Source organism: Symphalangus syndactylus, chromosome 9 (genome assembly GCF_028878055.3).
Source record: "Symphalangus syndactylus isolate Jambi chromosome 9, NHGRI_mSymSyn1-v2.1_pri, whole genome shotgun sequence".
Taxonomy (NCBI): domain Eukaryota; kingdom Metazoa; phylum Chordata; class Mammalia; order Primates; family Hylobatidae; genus Symphalangus; species Symphalangus syndactylus.
The window spans coordinates 53398923-53417320 of NC_072431.2; the positions used below are offsets into that span (position 1 = coordinate 53398923).

Below are 18398 nucleotides of genomic sequence, written 5' to 3' on the forward strand. Positions count from 1 at the left end.
GTGATAACCAGCCCTGGTTTATTTGGACAAGACTTCATTCTTTTTTTTTTTTTTTTGAGACGGAGTCTTGCCCTGTCACCCAAGCTGGAGTGCAGTGGCACGATCCCGGCTCACTGCAAGCTCCGCCTCCCAGGTTCATGCCATTCTCCTGCCTCAGCCTCCCGTAGCTGGGATTACAGGCGCCCACCACCACGCCCGGCTAATTTTTTGTATTTTTAATAGAGATTGGGTTTCACCGTGTTAGCCAGGATGGTCTCAATCCCCTGACCTCGTGATCCGCCCACCTCAGCCTCCCAAAGTTCTGGGATTACAGGCATGAGCCACCGCACCCGGCCAAGACTTCATTCTTCTCTCAGCAAGTGCTTATAGTCAGGCTGTTGTCGTCTAGGCACTTTGCTGGATACAAAGATAAATAAGACGTGCGTCCCTCCTTATTTCACATGAACCAGCCCACCAGCAGGTAATGACTCTGTAGAGACTGGGCAGTGTCAGAGGAGCGGGGGTCCCTGAGGCAGCAGCTCGAGAGGGATCCCTTCATCTTCTCTCCAGATAACCAGTTGACAAAATTCTAAAGCATTTTTCTAACTGTTATCTCATCTGGACAACACGATAAAAAAATACTATGATAGGATGTTGGAAAAAGATTTAAAAGAAGCCAAAGAACATATTGCTCAACACTGAGCTTTTAAAATAGGGTCTTTTTCCATGTGTGTGTGTGTTTTAAAAAATGTTTTGTTTCTGCAAGTTTTAGACCAATTATTTTTGGAGCAGGAAGATACTGAGTTTTCAGATGGTCCTGTAGACCCCCTTACCTGCTGGTTTTTTGATGGAATCGTGTGTCTACAAAAAGCAAACCCCTATAGATGTAGACACACTAAAAAGGAAAACCCTGGAGATTGTTTTTAATCTTAGAATTTGTGGCACTTGTACTACGGTTTTTCTCGTGACAAAGCCGCTTCTCGTTGGAAATGTCTATTTATGTGGTTCATGTTGCCCATGTCCACTTGGAGGTTATGCCTGAGGCTCATGGCTCAGGGAAAATGTGACTCAGCATCTGTTGGTTGAGGGCAGCTTTGACCTCATGGTTTTCTGGTGTGGCACAGGGAGCAGCCTGGCCACGTGCGGGGAACGGCCCATGGCCTGTCCCTGTTGGAGCTGGCTGCTGCGAAAGTTTCAAGAGGTGTATTCGCCAGGAGCACCCAGCTGTGAATCCAGACACGGAAGACAGTGGTTTTAATAGAGTAAACCAAAACGTAGAATTTGTTCTCTCCGATGTTCTGGAAAATCCCACTGCTTTAGGGCATAGACTTTTCCTGAAAATAGAAGGCTGTGTTTTTTAATGAGGTGCTGAGATCTTTGCAACAAAAGTGGGGGAGCAACTGTGCTCACAGCCCTAAGTGCAGGATGTTCCCTCTGAGCTGTGGCCGGACTTCCCGCCTTCCCACCAGGCTCAAGGTTCAGCCGCCACCTTGGCCTCCGCCTTCCCCTCCCCCTCCCCCCTTCCCTCTTCCGTTCTTCCCCTTCCCTCCTCCCTCCCTTCTTTCCTTCCCTCCCCCACCTTCCTTCCTTCCATTCTCTCCTCTCCCTCCCCAGCTCCCCTCCCCCTTCCTTCCCTTCTTCCCCTTCTTCCCCCTTCTCCCCCCACTTCCTCCCCCGCCCCCCACCGTCCCCGCCTGTGCATCAGGGTCTTGCATATTCTGTTCTCTCTGCCTGGAAAGCTGTGTGCCCAACTGCCTACAGGGCTGCTTCCTTTCCTCTCCTCCTTCAGGGCAGAGTCCATTCCCCCACCCCACCCCTGCCTCCTGGTTGTGTTCCTAGGGCGGAGGCTCCGTGACCTGCTGTTGCTCATTCGACCGCTCCCCAACCCGGAGCATGGTGCGAGGCTGCCATGGAACGGCGTGTTTTCCATTCATCCGACTTTATCTGCAGTAATTCCACAGCTTAGCAGTTCGGGTTAACTTTGAACTTTATTCTTTTTCTGTTTCAGAGACTTGATATTCTTTAAATGTACTTTTTAATTAAATGCGACCTAGACAGCTTCTCCCTCCTCAGCCTCTTCTGTGAGTAAAGAGGTTCATGTGGGGGAAATTGACTAGGATTAGGCTTCGTTTCCCTCTGCTACGTGTTCTTTATTCTTTAACTACAAAGAGGCGTCATCTGAAGTGTTTGCCTTTCTGCCTCTGAAGCTACCTGGCGCCCGTTGGTTGCTGACTTCCGCAGAAATCCTCTTTTGATTCGGTGTCTTCACCTCCAGCCACCTAAAACCAGCCTGGGAAACGTTCAGTTGAGAACACTACTGTAAAGTCTCAATTACGGAAATGCTTGAGGGAAGGAGTGTTCTAGTTAATTTAATTTTTGCTTAACAGAGCACAACCAGTGTTTTTGTTAGGAGGAGGCAGCATTATGTAAAAGAAAGATTATCAACTTTGGATGAAGACATTCCATAATTTAAAGCTTTTCTCTATCACTTGAAACCATGTGACTTAGGGCCTCAATTTTCTCATCTGTAAAAGAGGGATAGCAATCATTATCTTACTGGGTTGTTATTATATTAAATGGGCAACATGTGTAAATCATTTACCAAGATGTTTTGTGGCTACATGGCAGCTTGGCAAAATAGAATTCCTTTCTCTACTTTTGTTTTCATTCTTGGAACTGAGGCCTTATTCATTGGTATATGGCATTTAAAAAATGTTTTGTTAATGTAGGACATTGAAGCAGAAGGTAATAGTAGCGGTGGCTCTTTATTTTAGAATATGATAAATTAATCATTGAGTGTTTATTATATCTCAGATATTATGCAAATAACAGAAATAAAGAGGTTGTTTCATTCTTTTAAAAATGCTTAGATATTCTTTGCATCTTCTAAAAATTGAACTTGGAAAACCTTTTGGTAGAAAAGCCATCATGGCAGGTAAAAAATGGCAAAGTCCATCCGTTGACCTCCTGTTGCTTACAAAAGGAGCAAAAAACCCACTCAAAAGCAGTAAAAGAGGAAGAGACTTAGATCCACAATGACAAAAAGAAAGGGAGAGGAGCCAGTACCAATGAAGGATGAGAACAAACACCCGGAAAGTGGATCTCAGAGGGAGGCATCACAACCACTTGGGGAGAGGGCCTCAGCCTGAGGACACTTGGGGCAGACTCGGTCGTGGAGGGGCTGGTTATGACAAAGAGCTAAAAACAGGGGGAGCTATTGGTAGTTTGTATAAAGAACAGTCTATGTTGTAATCCCAGTTACTCGGGAGGCTGAGACAGGAGAATCACTTGAGCTTGGGAGACGGAGGTTGTAGTGAGCTGAGATTGTGCCACTGCACTCCAGCCTCGGTGACAAAGTGAGAGTCTATCTCAAAAACAAACAACAAAAACAGTCTACTTGTTACCCCTCAAACTGTAAGCAGAATACTTAAGCTAGAATAAAAAGGTAGATGAACAGACAAACAGAAAGTTATAAATAATGAACGGCCCCAGAGAAAAGACATCCACACTCTGGGATTTAGGGTCCCTTCGGAATAATAGTGAGTGTTTCACTTATTAAAGTGAAGTTGTCAGTTGACATCTCCTGGTTCATTCATATGTATAAAAGGACACAGGGATCATTTGAAGAAAGCCCTTCCTATAAAAGATATATCAAATTAGCAAAGAGGGAAAAAAAAGATCCCAGAGGAACACAAAACAGAACTTCAGAAAGTATTTATACTCTCCAAGACATTTAGAAATGTATTTCACCCATGAAACAAGAACAGGATGCAATGAAAAATGAACAGAGGACAAAAAATTAGTCTTGGGAGTTACAACATTGTTACCGAAATAAACATCCAAAAGACCAGTTAGAAGATAAAGTTGAGGGCCGGGCTCGGTGGCTCACGCCTGTAATCCCAGCACTTCAGGAGGCCGAGGCAGGCGGATCACGAATGAGGTCAGGAGATCGAGACCATCCTGGCTAACATGGTGAAACCCCATCTCTACTAAAAATACAAAAAATAAGCCAGGCATGATGGCGGGAGCATGTAGTCCCAGCTACTCGGGAGGCTGAGGCAGGAGAATGGGGTGAACCTGGGAAGCGGAGCTTGCAGTGAGCCGAGATCGTGCCACTGCACTCCAGCCTGGGCGACAGAGCAAGACTCCGTCTCAAAAAAAAAAAAAAAAAAAAAAAGACTAAGTTTGAGGTGCTCTTTCCAAAATTAAAAAAAGGAAAATATTGGAAAAAAGTAAGAAGCATGTTGAATCAGTCCAGAGTCCTAAAATCCAACCAATAAGAGCCCTAGAAAGAAAAAACACAGAAAACAGAGGGGAGAAAATTAAGAAGGAACTAACGCTATCAGGTGTACATGTGTAGAATGAAAGGAGCTTTCAGTTACCTAGCACAATGTATAAACCCCCCTACACTTAGACACGTTTTATTTTATTTATTTTTTTTGAGACGGGTTCTTGCTCTGTTGCCCAGGATGGAGTGCAGTGGTATGATCATAGGTCACTGCAGCCTCAACCTCCTGGGCTCAAGTGATCCTCCCACCTCAGCCTCCAAAGTAGATGGGAATACAGGCACAGACCACTAAACCTGGCTAATAAAAAAATTATTTTTGTAGACATGGGGTTTCACTATGTTGCCCAGGCTGGTCTCAAACTCCTGAATTGAAGTGATCCTCCCACCTCAGCCTCCTGAGTAGCTGGGACTACATGCGTGTGCCACCACACCTGCTAATTTTTTTTTTCTTGGATAGAGACAGGGTTTTGCCATATTGCCTAGGCTCATCTCAAACTCTTGGGCTCAAGAGAGCCACTCACCTTGGCCTCCCAAAGTGCTGGGATTACAGATGTAAGCCACTAAGCCTGGCCAAAAATCATTTTTTACCTCATTCAAGAACTTTGAAAACTTACTTTTTCTTAAGTTATTTAAGGATACTCTAGCTAAATGAGGACATATGCCAAGAATAAGGAGACAGTGAGGTCCAGGGAACGGCAGGTGTTACCCAAGAATGCAGCGGAGGAGAGTCTCAGAGTGACGAGTCCACACCAAACAGGAAAGGGAGAGAGTCTCACAGTGACAAGTCCACACCAAACAGGAAAGGGAAAGTCTCTGTGTTTAAAGGGAGCTGGGTAGATTGCCTTCATGTGGGTAAAAGAGAACAGTACAGAAGGCTCTAAACAGAATACAGCAGTTTTTGCCACTCTCACACCAGAGGCATGCTCTTCTCTATTTAGCCCTTTGTGCTAATATTTAACTCCATGTCTTAACAATATGTGTCTATTGCTAGTTCTTGATTACCAATTTTAGACGTTACCTGTTGACCTTCTGCTGTGATGGATGAGCTTTTTACCTCATGCCTCTTCACACATCCTTCTCAAAATATAGTCCAAACAGTATGTGTAGGCCTTTTGTTGTTTACCATTGTAACTCTATGATAGATACATGAGCATGCACGCATGCACGTGCACACACACACACACACAACTTCTTTATTTCTTGTGCTACTGGAAACAGTAGCTTCTCACTCCCTGTTGTGTAATGGGAAGCCACCCTCACCCGCAATTCTGTTCTGCTCTTCCACCTCACCCCGTCTTCTGCAGTTTCATATCGTGCAGGTTAAAAACATTTACATTCTGTTTCCTAGGTACAATTACATCTGGCATTTTAGACTATAGATTAATTCTAAAGTTGAAATAAATATACAGTGTTTATATTTACCATGTAAGGATTACCTACTGCACAGCTAGAGATTATATTTCTTTCTTCTACAGATTTTTTTCCCCTGGGATTTCTAATTGCCTTTCCTTTTAAAAAGAAGTATTTGCATGTGTGTGTGTGTGCGTGTGTGTGTGTGTGTGTATTTTTTTGTAAACATGGGGTTTCACTATGTATATCTTTTAAAAATACATACATATATATCTATATATGTATCTCTGTATATCTGTCTATTGCTTAAAAATATCTGTATCTATATATCTTTTTAAAATATACACATATATTTATATATATTTAAATTACACAGGTAAATAACAGAAGAAGTAAAAATCCTGTTTGAGAGTACCGTGAAGTGGTGTGAGCTAAAATCTCATCTCTTGTAGCAGAAAGCCAATAGATAATGTCTAAAATTGGCTAAAAACAAGACATAGCAATAGATGCCTATAATTTAAAGACATGGAGCTCAAGACTAAGATAAAACACTAACAGATTTAGGGGAGATTGCCTTATGGGGAGTGGGTATGGTTTTGTTTCATTTTAAGCCTCTCTGTACTGTTCTTTTTAATTTATGTGCACATATGAATTTGATTGAAATTTAAAACAATTTTTTTAAAGGAAGAAAATATACCAGGATCATGTACTATAATCAACACTATCCTTGCTATTGGAATATCTGGATTCTGGTCACTTACGTAATATTCTACTGAAATGTTTTTGTGCAGTCTCAATAGAAAATGCATAGCTTTGCCATCAGAAGACCTACATAACCTTGACCTTGCTGTGGTGGTTTCCATAAGTCAAATTCACCTTGCAGGTGACCTTGTGTGTGTATTACCATTGCTTTTTTTTTTTTTTTTTTTGAGACGGAGTCTCGCTCTGTCACCCAGGCTGGACTGCAGTGGTGCCATCTCAGCTCACTCCCGGGTTCCAGTGATTCTCCTGCCTCAGTCTCCTGAGTAGCTGGGACTACAGGCGTGTGCCACCGCACCTGGCTAATTTTTTTTTTTTGTATTTTTAGTAGAGACGGGGTTTCACGGTGTTGGCCAGGATGGTCTCGATCTCCTGACCTCCTGATCCACCCGTCTCGGCCTCCCAAAGTGCTGGGATAACAGGTGTGAGCCACCGCGCCCAGCCCCCACTGCTCTTTTAAGGCTCTAGGTGAATCAACACGAAGGACGGCTTCCTCGTCCTGTGCTGGAGCTGAACCCCGTGATGGACGGGTGCGTGCGGTGCCTGCGGCACGTGGCCCTGCGGGGCTGCGAACTCAGTCTTGGGGCCCATCTGTCCACAGCACAGCCCCTGGGCGTCTGCCCGGAGCTGAGCCCCCACCAGTCTGGGGAGGAGGGACTCAGTGGCCCAAGGACCATTCTCCTCAGGCGTCCTCCCCAGTCCTGAGCTCAGGCTTCCTCATCTGCCACTGTGGCTGAGCAGTGACTAATGCCAAATTAGCACCCTGCTCAGTGACCTTTCGGCATTAGCCACTGCCTCCCTTCACTTCTCATAACTATTTGCAAATATTAGCCTCTCCGGCTGTTTCTCCTCATCAGCCACTGTCACAGATGACAGGCAGGCCATTAGTCTGATTGTCATTCCGTTCCTGTCCTTTGCCCCATCGTGAGTGTGTCTCGTCTCTGCCATCTTCTCAGAAATCTGATAACCAGCCGAAGAATCTCGACAATTTTACAAAGGGAAAGCGTCAGCAGGAAGGTGTCCGGAGAAGCTTCGAGGGTCCACTGCAGAGTTGGAGAGTCTAGAGACGGGGAAGGCTGCCTCAGCCCCCCAGGGACGCAGGGCTGAGTGAGAGTCACCCTCACATCACGCAGTCAACATATAGGTTTTAAAACATTAATTACTTGGCTCTGTCTGCATCAGGCTTCTGTTTTTCTTTTAGAATTCACATGCACCTTTAATACAAAAATCACATACTGCTTAGGCAGTGCAAGCCAGAGCACAGAACTGTGGGAAATCAGAGTTGATGAGAAGCCAGTCCTCTCTTTCCCGTTGTTCTCTCTCAGCGGCCCTCACCCCACCGCCAGCCCGGCAGGCTAGAACCTTTCAGTTGCCAGAATCTTCCGTTGCCGCTCACAATGGTGGCGAGTCCCTTCAGCGTGAAGCCCAGATGAAGCATTTTGCATTTGCAGTCATTTCCATTTATTTTTATTTCCAGCCTCTTCCATCTCCGCCCTTTATTGAAATCCCTGTTCTAGAAATGTTGGATTGGTCTTCATTTTCTCTAAATAAACAGTAGTAAAGTGTACTGCGGGTAGTTTAATTTTGATGTTAAATGTATTTTAGAAAAAAGTGGCAAAAAATGTGTCCTATTTTTTTTCTCCCTTGTCACCAGAAGTATGAGCTAAATTATTTATAGTTTGATACTCAAAAAACATAGATTCAGGATATTTACTTCTCAGAAAGGAAAAAAGGATTGAAACTGCGGCAACAGAACTGAACACTTTATTAATTGAATATATTGGCTCCAAGAAAGCACATTTGGACAGGAGTAAGAATGCCTACTGCTTTCCAATGACACCCATGCCTAATGTAGTGGCTGATACATGAAATATTTGTGGAATTGAACAGATTTGGAGATAGCAGGTAGACAAGGTAACTCAGTAAGCAAAGTCTTAAATCAATAAAAGAAAAATAAAGCCAGCAAGCATTTTGGAAAATGCCAAACAGTTTAAATAAAGCCTCTCAGCCACACAACACACAGAGCAGTAGCATAAGGTCCAGTAACCATGCCCTCTAGGACAGGCTGTGGATTGTGCCTGAGGACACTGGCTGTGCTTGGACCCCAGCTCATGTGGTCTGCGAAAGGCCAGGGACAGTGACCCCGCCCCAGGGCTTCTCATGGGGGTTCAGGTAGGGGCCATGAGATTTGGGTTTCCTATTAGCGTGGCTCTGACAATAGTCTTCATTTGTCATGCTCTGATCATCCCATCTTCTATCTGCCGTTTCACTTTCTGTGGTTTCCATTACCCTCTGTCAACCATGGTCTGAAAACAGGAGAGTATAGCACAGTAAGATATTTTGAGAGATAGAGAGGGACCACATTCGCATAACTTTCATTACATTATGTTATCGTTGTTCTGTTTCATTATTAGTTGTAGTCAGTCTCTTAGTGTGCCTAATTTACACGTTTATGACAGGTGTGTATGCAGAAGGAGAAACTTTGAACAGATGCCCTTCTACTCACGATGGGTTATGTTCCAATAACCTCACCAGAAGTTGAAAATATCGGAAGTCAAAAACGCGCTTTTGTAGCCCCGTTGTAACTCGAGGACTGGACTGAATGTGTATGGCTTTTGCACCATCATAAAGTTGAAAAATCCTGCGTGGAGCCATCATACATCAGGGACAATTTGTGTCTGTAGGGATTGGTACTCTCTTCGGTTTTAGATATCCTCAGGGGTCTTGGAACATATCCCCCTCAGATAAGTGGCAGGGGGCTCCTGTACTTAGAGTTTCATGGACATTTCTCTTTTCTCTGCCACAGGAGATGTTGGCACACCTGAAACCATGGCCCCCACCATTGTGGTTCCTCCAGGCAACAGAAGTGTGGTGGCTGGATCCAGTGAGACCACCTTGGAATGCATAGCCAATGCCAGGTACGAGGCGCATCTTCTGTGAGACTCCTAGTAAATATTCCACGACCTGTGATGAGCCGATGATAGAAGGAGACGCTGGAGCGTGAGAGGTTCAGCCTTCTAGCGACAGTGGTCTTGTTTGGCCAGGTGGGCCGTGAATACGAGATATGGGTAAATAAGGAAATGGACACACTGATGTCTTCCAGAGTCCCCCACTGCAACAGGGCGGTGCTTTCAGTGCAGCTCTGGGTGGTAGTGGGGGGCTCCTCTGAGATCCTCTCTAGGGAAGAGGGAGGAGTTGAGGCACAGGAAAAAATTCATTGCTCTTCTCCTCTGTAGTCAGCCAAGGTGTTCTCTGCCCTCTTAGTGGTCGCTCCAGAATCAAGCTCGGATGATCCCGCCTTCCATGTCATTGTGTCCCCTCATAGTATTTATTTTAAACATTCATTTCCTGAGCAAACGGGATCATTAGCACTTATGGTCCATTGCTGCGGCAATTAGCTATCCTTGCTCAATAGCCCTTGAGCAGAATGCATCGTTGATGCCTGCTGGGAGGGAGTAGAGTTATATCTGGATTGATTTTTCAGTGTCCATTGTTCAACCCGCCATGCACCCTGGTAGCATTAGCTTCATCAAGCCTGTGCCTAGTGCCTGAGATGATGACCATTGCCACCTCCATGAGTCACAATTGTCATCATGAGCGCCTTTCATTCCCACAGGCCTGTGGAGGACCTGAGTGTGACCTGGAAGAGGAATGGAGTGAGAATCACCAGTGGCCTCCACAGCTTTGGAAGACGCCTCACCATCAGCAACCCGACGTCTGCGGACACTGGGCCGTACGTCTGCGAGGCGGCTCTGCGGGGGAGCGCTTTTGAACCGGCCAGGGCGAAGGCCTTCCTTTTCATCATAGGTAATGCCTGAGCCTCTGAGTGTTGTTGTCAGCATCTCAGATAGCATCCGACACTCACTCTTCTGCAGAAACAAAATAGCATATTTCAGTGGCTTTATTTGTAACTCGGCAAATGAAGGTGAGATTGAGTTTATCTTCCAGATCCTTCCTAGCCTTCTTTCCCAAGAATGTAAGTCTATTAAATCCAAAGTGTTGATGTTCTGAATCCTTCCAAGAAACGTCCTTCTGAATACTCCAGTCACAAAGCTTGGGAAATAGAGTGGTGAAACCCCTGTCATATAGATCCCTCTCCTATTCTAGCTTTTAGGCCGCTAAGCTTCTCTATAACTCTTACGTGGCTATCGTGATCGGTGTTCAGAAATTATTCTATTATTGCTGTCCGGGCGTGGTGGCTTATGCCTGTAATCCCAGCACGCTGGGAGGCTGAGGTGGGTGGATCACTTGAGGCCAGGAGTTCGAGACCAGCCTGGCCAACATGGTGAAACTCCGCCCATCTCTACTAAAACTACAAACATTAGCCAGGCGCGGTGGTGGGCGCCTATAATCCCAGCCACTCGGGAGGCCGAGGCACGAGAATCACTTGAACCCAGGAAGCGGAGGTTGCAGTGAGCCAAGATCACATCATTGCACCCCAATCTGAGCCACAAGAGCAAAACTCCAACTCAAAAGAAAAAAAGAAATTATTAATTTAGAAATTATTCTAGTAATTATTAATTTAGCTGTTATTTTTTGACCTAGGAGAAAATGTAAAACTACCGGATGTTGCCTTTTGTGAAACTTAAAAAAAAAAGAGAGAACAGAGATGCTTCCTCAAACTGGGCAACATATTATCCCTGAACCAAGGAGAAAGAGAACATAAAATTAAGTACATTGGAGTTGCCCAGCTCTAAAGCCTGGAAAATATTAGTGTTTAGGGAGTGTGCATTGTACAGTGGCTAAGAAAATACAAAACCTATTATCAGTTTATGATGAGGTTAAGTTGTGAGGCAAGTGACTTTATTTCTCTCATTTTTCCAGCTACTGTCATGCATTTATTCTTCATAAGTGGCCGTGATGACTATGAGAGCGGCCTGTGTTCCGCAGTGGTAGCCGCTGTTAATAAGAGGTAGCCTTAGAGGCTGCTTCTAGGAAGGAGAATCTCGACTTCATCTCTCCTCTTTGGGAATAAGGGGAATTGAGAACAGGAAAATTCAAATAAGAAAACCCTCAGAGAGCCCCTTAAATAAAAAAATTTGCAATCTGCCACTTTGCAAAATAAGGAAAAACAAAAAGCTTGTATTGTCCTATGAAATTAGCAAGAAAAGGAATACTGTGCAAAAGGTGGTTTGCCTTGATCACGTCCCATTCCTTTAATCATTAGGAAATGGCTCCATGTCCTGACTATGAGTCTTCTAAATACAATGCAGTGCAAACCTGTCGGTCCCTCTGAAAGAAGCGAAAGGCTGTTAAAAGCATCCGAGGAAGCCGGCTTTGAGTCACCAATCACTGTCAATTCTACATGAGAGGCCTGAGCTGGTATTGCTGCCTTCCCCATCCACGCTTCCACTATAGATGTCAATATTACATCCCATTCTCCGCAAAGACTTTTTCATCAAGGTTGATCTATAGTTCTATGAGCACAGCGCATTATAGATTGGGCCAAAATTAAAATTTGTGATGTGTAAATCTCTAGTAGACAGGACTATACTGTGTTCAAACATTTTAAGGTAATTTAAACAGGAGAAGAAATTTATCTCCCTGTAAATGAGAATGTTTGTTTCGATCATCATTCCTTTTTAAAATATTTAAATCTATCTTAAGAACTTTGGTTTTGCATTTATATCTGATTGTTTTTGTGTTCTCTCGAGTTAGCACCTCTCCATGTTCTGACTTTTAAAGGTACATGAACACACTTCACTTCTTTATGATGTTGATTTAAATCCCCTTTTATTCATAAGAATTTGCTGTGGCAGGTAGGATTTTTGTGCTTGGCACATACTGCGAAAACCCTAAAGGGAGTGTCTGTGTCAATTCCGAGGGATTTGGATGAGATTATAACCCCGCGCCCTGCGGCCGGAGCATTACTGGTTTCACAGGGCTGTCACCATGGACCTGTCAAAAAAGCCACCCATAGGAGCACACAGGCCAAAGACAGAGAAACAAATTGGCTCCTATTACTTGCATTTTATACTGATGACACAAGACAGGCTAGTTGTGCTGTTTGCCCCACTTGCCTGTCTGTGTTGCTTTATTTCTGTGGCTTGAATGGGAGCACAGAGGTCGGCTTCCAGGCACCACCCTGCCACTGGCTGCCCAGTCCTGTGGAGCAGCTCCTCTATGCCCTCCACTGTCCCCTCCTGCCTCCCCTCTATACCCTCCCCTCCCCTCCTGCCTCCCCTCCACGCCCTCCACCTTCCCCTCCTGCTTCCCCTCTACACCCCTCCCCTCCTGCCTCCCCTCTACGCCCTCCACCCTCCAATCCCACCTCCCCTCTACACCCTCCCCTCTGGCCTCCCCTCTACGCCCTCCTCTTCCCTCCCACCTCCCCTCTACACCCTCCCTTCCCACCTCCCCTCTTCACTCTCTGCCCTCCCCTCCTGCTTCCCCTCTACGCCCTCCCCTCCCCTCCCACCTCTCCTCTACACCCTCCACCCTCCCCTCCTGCTTCCCCTCTACACCCTCCCCTCCCCTCCTGCTTCCCCTCTATGCCCTCTCCTTCCTTCCCACCTCCCCTCTATGCACTCCCCTCCCCTCCTGCCTCCCCTCTACACTCTCCACCCTCCCCTCCCACCTCCCCTCTCCACCCTCCCCTCCCGCCTCCCCTCTATGCCCTCTGCCCTCCCCTCCCGCTTCCCCTCTACCCCTTCCCTCTCCCTCTACCCCTCCCCTCCCCTCCCGCCTCCCCTCTATGCCCTCAGCCCTCCCCTCCTGCTTCCCCTCTACACCCTCCCCTTCCACCTCCCCTCTACGCCCTCCTCTCCCCTCCCTTCCCCTCCACGCCCTCCCCCTCCCTCGCAGCTCCCCTCTATGCCCTCCCCATCCTTCCCCTCCTGCCTTCCCTCCCCTCCTGCCTCCCCTCCCCTCCTGCCTCCCCTCCACACCCTCCCCTCCCCTCCTTCCTCCCCTCCACACCCTCCCCTCCCCTCCCACTTCCTCTCTAAGCCGTCCGCCCTCCCTTCCCACTTCCCCTCTAAGCCCTCCGCCCTCCCCTCCCACTTCCCCTCTACACTTTCTGCCATCCCCTCCCGCTTCCCCCACACCACACACAACCCAACACACTCCATGCTACAGCTGTTCCCGGAACACAGGGAGGCAGTGGCCCAGCAGGGCCCCCACCTTTCCCACTTCTGTGTGTGACTTTCAACTGCAGGTGCCCCCATGTCCTTCCTGGCAGCGTCCTCAGCCTGGAGCCAGCTTTGCCCCCTGCAGCAGGCAGAAGTGCTGGGGACCAACACCCCCAGAAATAGTCTCACCCAGCATCTGAGGGGAGCTGGTGGGTAGATACCCAGGCCCTTAGCTACCCGTCCTCATGGGGTTGTGTTCTATACTGGCTCCCAGAGTGTCCCTGAGCATGAGGCGGGAGCCTCCTGCCCTGGGAGCTGCTGCACAACAGGCTCTTTGCGGCCGACCCCACACTGTCCCAGTGGGGTTTCCCTCACCACCTAAGAAACTGTCAGCATCAAACCTGTCTCAGGGCCTGCTTCGAGGGAAGGCCAACCCAAGCCTGGGTCATGTTACTGCAGACCCCTGTGTCCCTGCTAATGCCTGTGCCTGGGAGGAATGTGCCTCCAGCCCCAGTGCTGTCTCACCTGGTTGGTGAGGGCTGCACATCCATGATCCACCTGGTTGGCGAGGGCTGCATGTCCGTGACTGCCCTGGTTGGCAAGGGCCGCGTGTCCACGACTTGCCTCAAGCATCCCCTTTGCTGTGCAGCCCTTGGATGCTTCGCCCTGGGGGAGACTACTGTGCTCTCAGCCCGGCCCTTGCGACCTAGGGCACGTGCTGGGGGCAGCGCTGCATGATGTAAAACAGAGTGGGCTCTGGGGACACAGCGGGGGCAGCATAGCGTGACGTAAAACAGTGCAGGCTCTGCAGACAGAAACAGGGTCCACTTCTCACTGCACCATTCACTGGCTTGAATGAGTGTTGGCCTCAGTTTCCACATCCATAAAATGGAGGAGATGGATGTAGATGATACCAACTCATATTGTGAAGGTTAAATGCAAAAATGTCTGTCACAGAAGCTCTGAAATAGTGGCTTTAGTTGCTGTTGGCATAACTCTATTATCCCATATGTCCCATTGCACTAGCTATTCACCAATAATCAGTTATGTGACACATATTTTTCATGTTTACTGTCTCTGGAATCAGGATGTGCCTCACCACCTATGAAACATTTTTTTTTTCCCTGCGGATAAGACAAGGATGCCCCTTATCTCTGACTGCAGCACCTTAGTGCCTGTGAGATGCAGCTTCCCTCCAACCCACGCCTTCCACACTGTCTCCTCATCACACACGAAGCCGGTTGCTCCCACATGTGCCCTGCTCCTGCTGAGCACAATGGCTCAGAAACTCGGAGGGCGAGTTTTGACTGGGATGGACTCTTACCTGGTGGGGCATCTGCTGCCAGCCCCTTCAAGTTGTTCGTGGAATTCAGTGCATGTGGCTTGGGGGCTGGCTTCTGGCCAGGGGTCCTCTCAGGTTCCAGAGTCCCCTGCATCCCTGGCTCATCTCCAGAGCCAGCAGCTGCAGCTGAGTTCTTGTCACACATGGAAGCTCTCTGCTCTCCCCTGTGCCTCCAGCTGCAGAAAGTCCTCTCCTTTTAGGGGCTCACATGATTAAATTGGGCCCACCCAGCAAATCCAAGACAGTCTCCCTATTTTAAGATGGGTTACCTAATCCCACCTGCAGAGTCCCTCTTGCCAAGTAAGACAGGATATTCATAGGTTCCAGGGTTGTGGGTGTGGACACCTCTGGCAGCCGTTCTGCCCACCTTGGTGGACTAGAGTGCAGTCCAGGCAGCCAAGGGCATGCATGGGACATGCTGCTCCCTGAGAGGGGCGACCTGGAAGGAACAGGGAGGCAGCGCAGGGAACATCTTTGGGTCTTATAGTGATCCCTACACAGAAGAAGCCTTGCAACTCAGAAGCCAAAACCCAGCAGCATCGGAGATGGGAGTGCAGGACAAATGCGTGGTGTTAGGGGGGCCTTCTCCACCACGGCTGCCTCCGTCGGGCCTGAGCCTGCACTTTGTCACACTGGCATTTTGGAGAGTGAGGTCATTTGACAGAGGCCCTTGGTTTGGGGGCAGTCTCGGAGGTCTCCCCACTTCCTCTCTGAGACTGGGGAGCTAGAAGCTTATGCTGCACCTGGAGGCAGCTGCCATGGGGTCTGGGCCATGTGGAAGGTGGAAAATCTGTGCTGGCCTTTTCCTAACACCCTGACTTCACACAGGGCATGAGAACCTTTCCCTGATGTCTTCATATTGTTTCAAAAGTGGGAGAAGTGTTTGTTTCCGTCCCCTGTTTTGTTGGCTACAGTCAGGATCAATTTTCAGAAGTCCAGGGTGGACCCATGTTGGCAGAGTACCCTTTCTAGACAGAGTTGCCACTGATTGGCTAAGACATGCCCTCGCCCTCTTGCCCTCTGAAGAGTAAGTGGTTGAGGGTCTATGCACAGGATGACTCATTTACAATGGATTTTCCCCAGTGTTTAACTCACGGGCTTTTGACGGTCCATAAGCTTGGCATTTCCTCTGCTTCTTTCCCTTAGAGCAGACTGTGTGTAAAAATGTAGCTGGAAATGGGGAGAAACTCCATCTGAGCAGCCGCTGGGTTAGAATACTAGGAAAGATTGGCAGGGAGAGAACTTGCACCCTCACACAATGGGGAAGTACTAAGGGAAGCTCAGAGGCCATGCAGGGCACGGGCAGCTCTGCACCTGCTCTCCAGGCACAGCGACCCGGAAGGCTTTCCAGAACAAGCTAAGAGCATCTGCAATGAACAGCCAGATGTTTTCCACCCATGCCTGGCACTGAGCTACTAAAACTGCCCAGGACATTGGCCCCTGCAGGCAGTGGCAGGCTGCCCCCCAGACCTCGCCCAGGCCACAGTACTATGGAGAGTGTGGAGTGGGGTGAGTTTTCTCACCAGACGGCATGCTGTATGCCAAGCACAGGTGGTCACTGGCTGGGGTGGAGAGAGGTCACCAGTTGGAGAGGACCAGCACCGTCTGAGCCTGGAGGTCCCCAGAGCCATGCACTTGCTCAGCCGAGCCAGCTTCAGGTCACTGTGTGGAGTGCCCTTCTTCCTGACCCCAGCGAGGTCCCTTCCTGGCACTCAAGGGAAGCTTCGGGGGACTGTACCAGGCGACAGCGGTAATCAGTACCTTGGAGAAGGCACCCTGGGCCCATAGGTGCTGACCATTCATATATATGGATTTTGTACTATCAAAGCACAGGTCATCTTGGGTGAATCTCAAGGGAACCATGAGGAGTGAAAAAAATAGTTGCAAAGGTTCCACTGGATGACCTCCTTTCGGTAACATTCTTGAAATGACAAACCTACAGAAACAGAGAACGGATTAGTGGTTGCGAGGGGTGGGGGCTTGGGGTGCTCCTGGTCATGGAAGGCAACACCCTTGTGCTGATGGACCTGTGGACCTACACACGTAATAATGTTGCGTGGGACATGCATGTGCCCTCTTTTCACATGCACACTTGAGCGCAGGAAACACTGGCAAGAGCTGGATAAACTAGGTTGACTGTATCAGTAGCGGTAGTGGTCGTGATGTTATACAATTGTTTTTTGCAAGATGTTACCATTGCGGGAAGCCGAGTGAAGGGTCCATGAGCTCTTTCAGTGTTACAGTGTTACTTCTCACGACTGCACAGGACTTGACAGTTTTCTAAAAAGAAAACGCTCAACTAAGAAGAGGAAAACTATAATTAATCATAAGCAAATGTTGATGTTGAATATATTTTTTCCTTTTTCCCTTGCATGCGTTTAATCAGATCATGACGGTAGATATTGACTTAGCTTCCCTGATGAATACGGGTCAGGACCTGCACACAAGGGCCCTGACAGCAGGCAGCTACTGTATAGTTGGAATATAAATAATACTGCCTTCATGGTTATTGATTGAGCAAATGTGATCAAATGGGGGATGTATGAGTTGTGCAATGAAGATGAGCTTGAAAAAGGTAGACATTAAATGCTGGTAATATTTCTTCAGGCTTGGTCTGTACACATGAAAACTTAAGTAGAGGAATCTGCTTCCTTCTAATGAATTTGCAGCCATCTCCTCAGCCAGGGTGGTTAATTCAGGCAGATTCTTTCTGCTTGGGTGATCCAGGTAATCGCAGAAGTGAAACCTCACTTTGCCTCCTTCCAGAAACCTTCAGCCGCTTCCCCTTTAATCATTTCTTTGAAATGCTTAGTTTTCATTTCTCTTTTTCATCTTTTAGGTCCCACCTTGTTTTAAAGATACAGTCAATACAGGAGGCATGCCAAGCTATCTTATCCACATTCAACACAATTATAACGAAAGTAAACCAACTCTGGAAGACAGTTCCCAGAAATTAATTATCGCACAGAAAGTGAACAAAACAGCCTTTTGTTATCATGATAATGAAATCACCACCACCTTAACACTTGACAAACTTGGCCGTGCCTCTGTTGAGTTTCTGCTGAATAAACTGGAAAAATATTGCAGTTGGCTCTCCAAGGAAATTCATTGTTTAATACAACCACTATTTTTTTTCTGCGGAACAGGCGAGTGGAGTATCTAGAGATTGCAAGTGCCTAGGAGTTTCCTTTGCTACTAAAGATAGATGAGCGCTCCCTTATATTTTTCTCTTAGTTATTATTTTGTATTCCATTGAAGTATTAAATCTCTATTTTGGAGGAGAACTGCTAAGAATTTTAAAAGTATGTTAATAGGCTATTCCCCGATATAGGCTGCACACCTTTCTCAGGCACTTGACAAGCTTCACGAGCTCGTGTTTAGTTTAGATACTGAAGCAAACTAGCCCATAAAATACGGTGCTGTAAATATAAACCTTTATGCACCTCTTGGCGTAGTCCTTCTAAAATGTGAATTAAGATATTCCATGATTCAAGCCCATAAACTGAAAAGTGGCCATCACCCTGAGTAGTAATTTGCTTTCTGAAACCCCAGACTGTAAATTGCCTTTGGCCTGTGCTCACTGAGTTCTGAGTTTGTATACGCGATGCTA

At 47.3% G+C, this 18398-nt stretch overlaps 1 protein-coding gene across 4 annotated transcripts in view; it reads left to right on the top strand.

The window, feature by feature from the left end:
- Window positions 1–18398, top strand: part of SDK1 (sidekick cell adhesion molecule 1) — a 973914-nt gene that overhangs the window by 657716 nt on the left and 297800 nt on the right. For all 4 annotated transcript variants that reach the window (XR_010122494.1, XR_010122492.1, XR_010122493.1 and 1 more), the window contains exons 6-7: window positions 9183–9294; window positions 9993–10183. Coding sequence is in view for 1 of the 4 variants with exons in the window: in XM_063646050.1 (XP_063502120.1) it covers window positions 9183–9294; window positions 9993–10183 (303 nt within the window). In the remaining 3 variants the exon portion in view is untranslated. The remainder of the gene's footprint in view (window positions 1–9182; window positions 9295–9992; window positions 10184–18398) is intronic.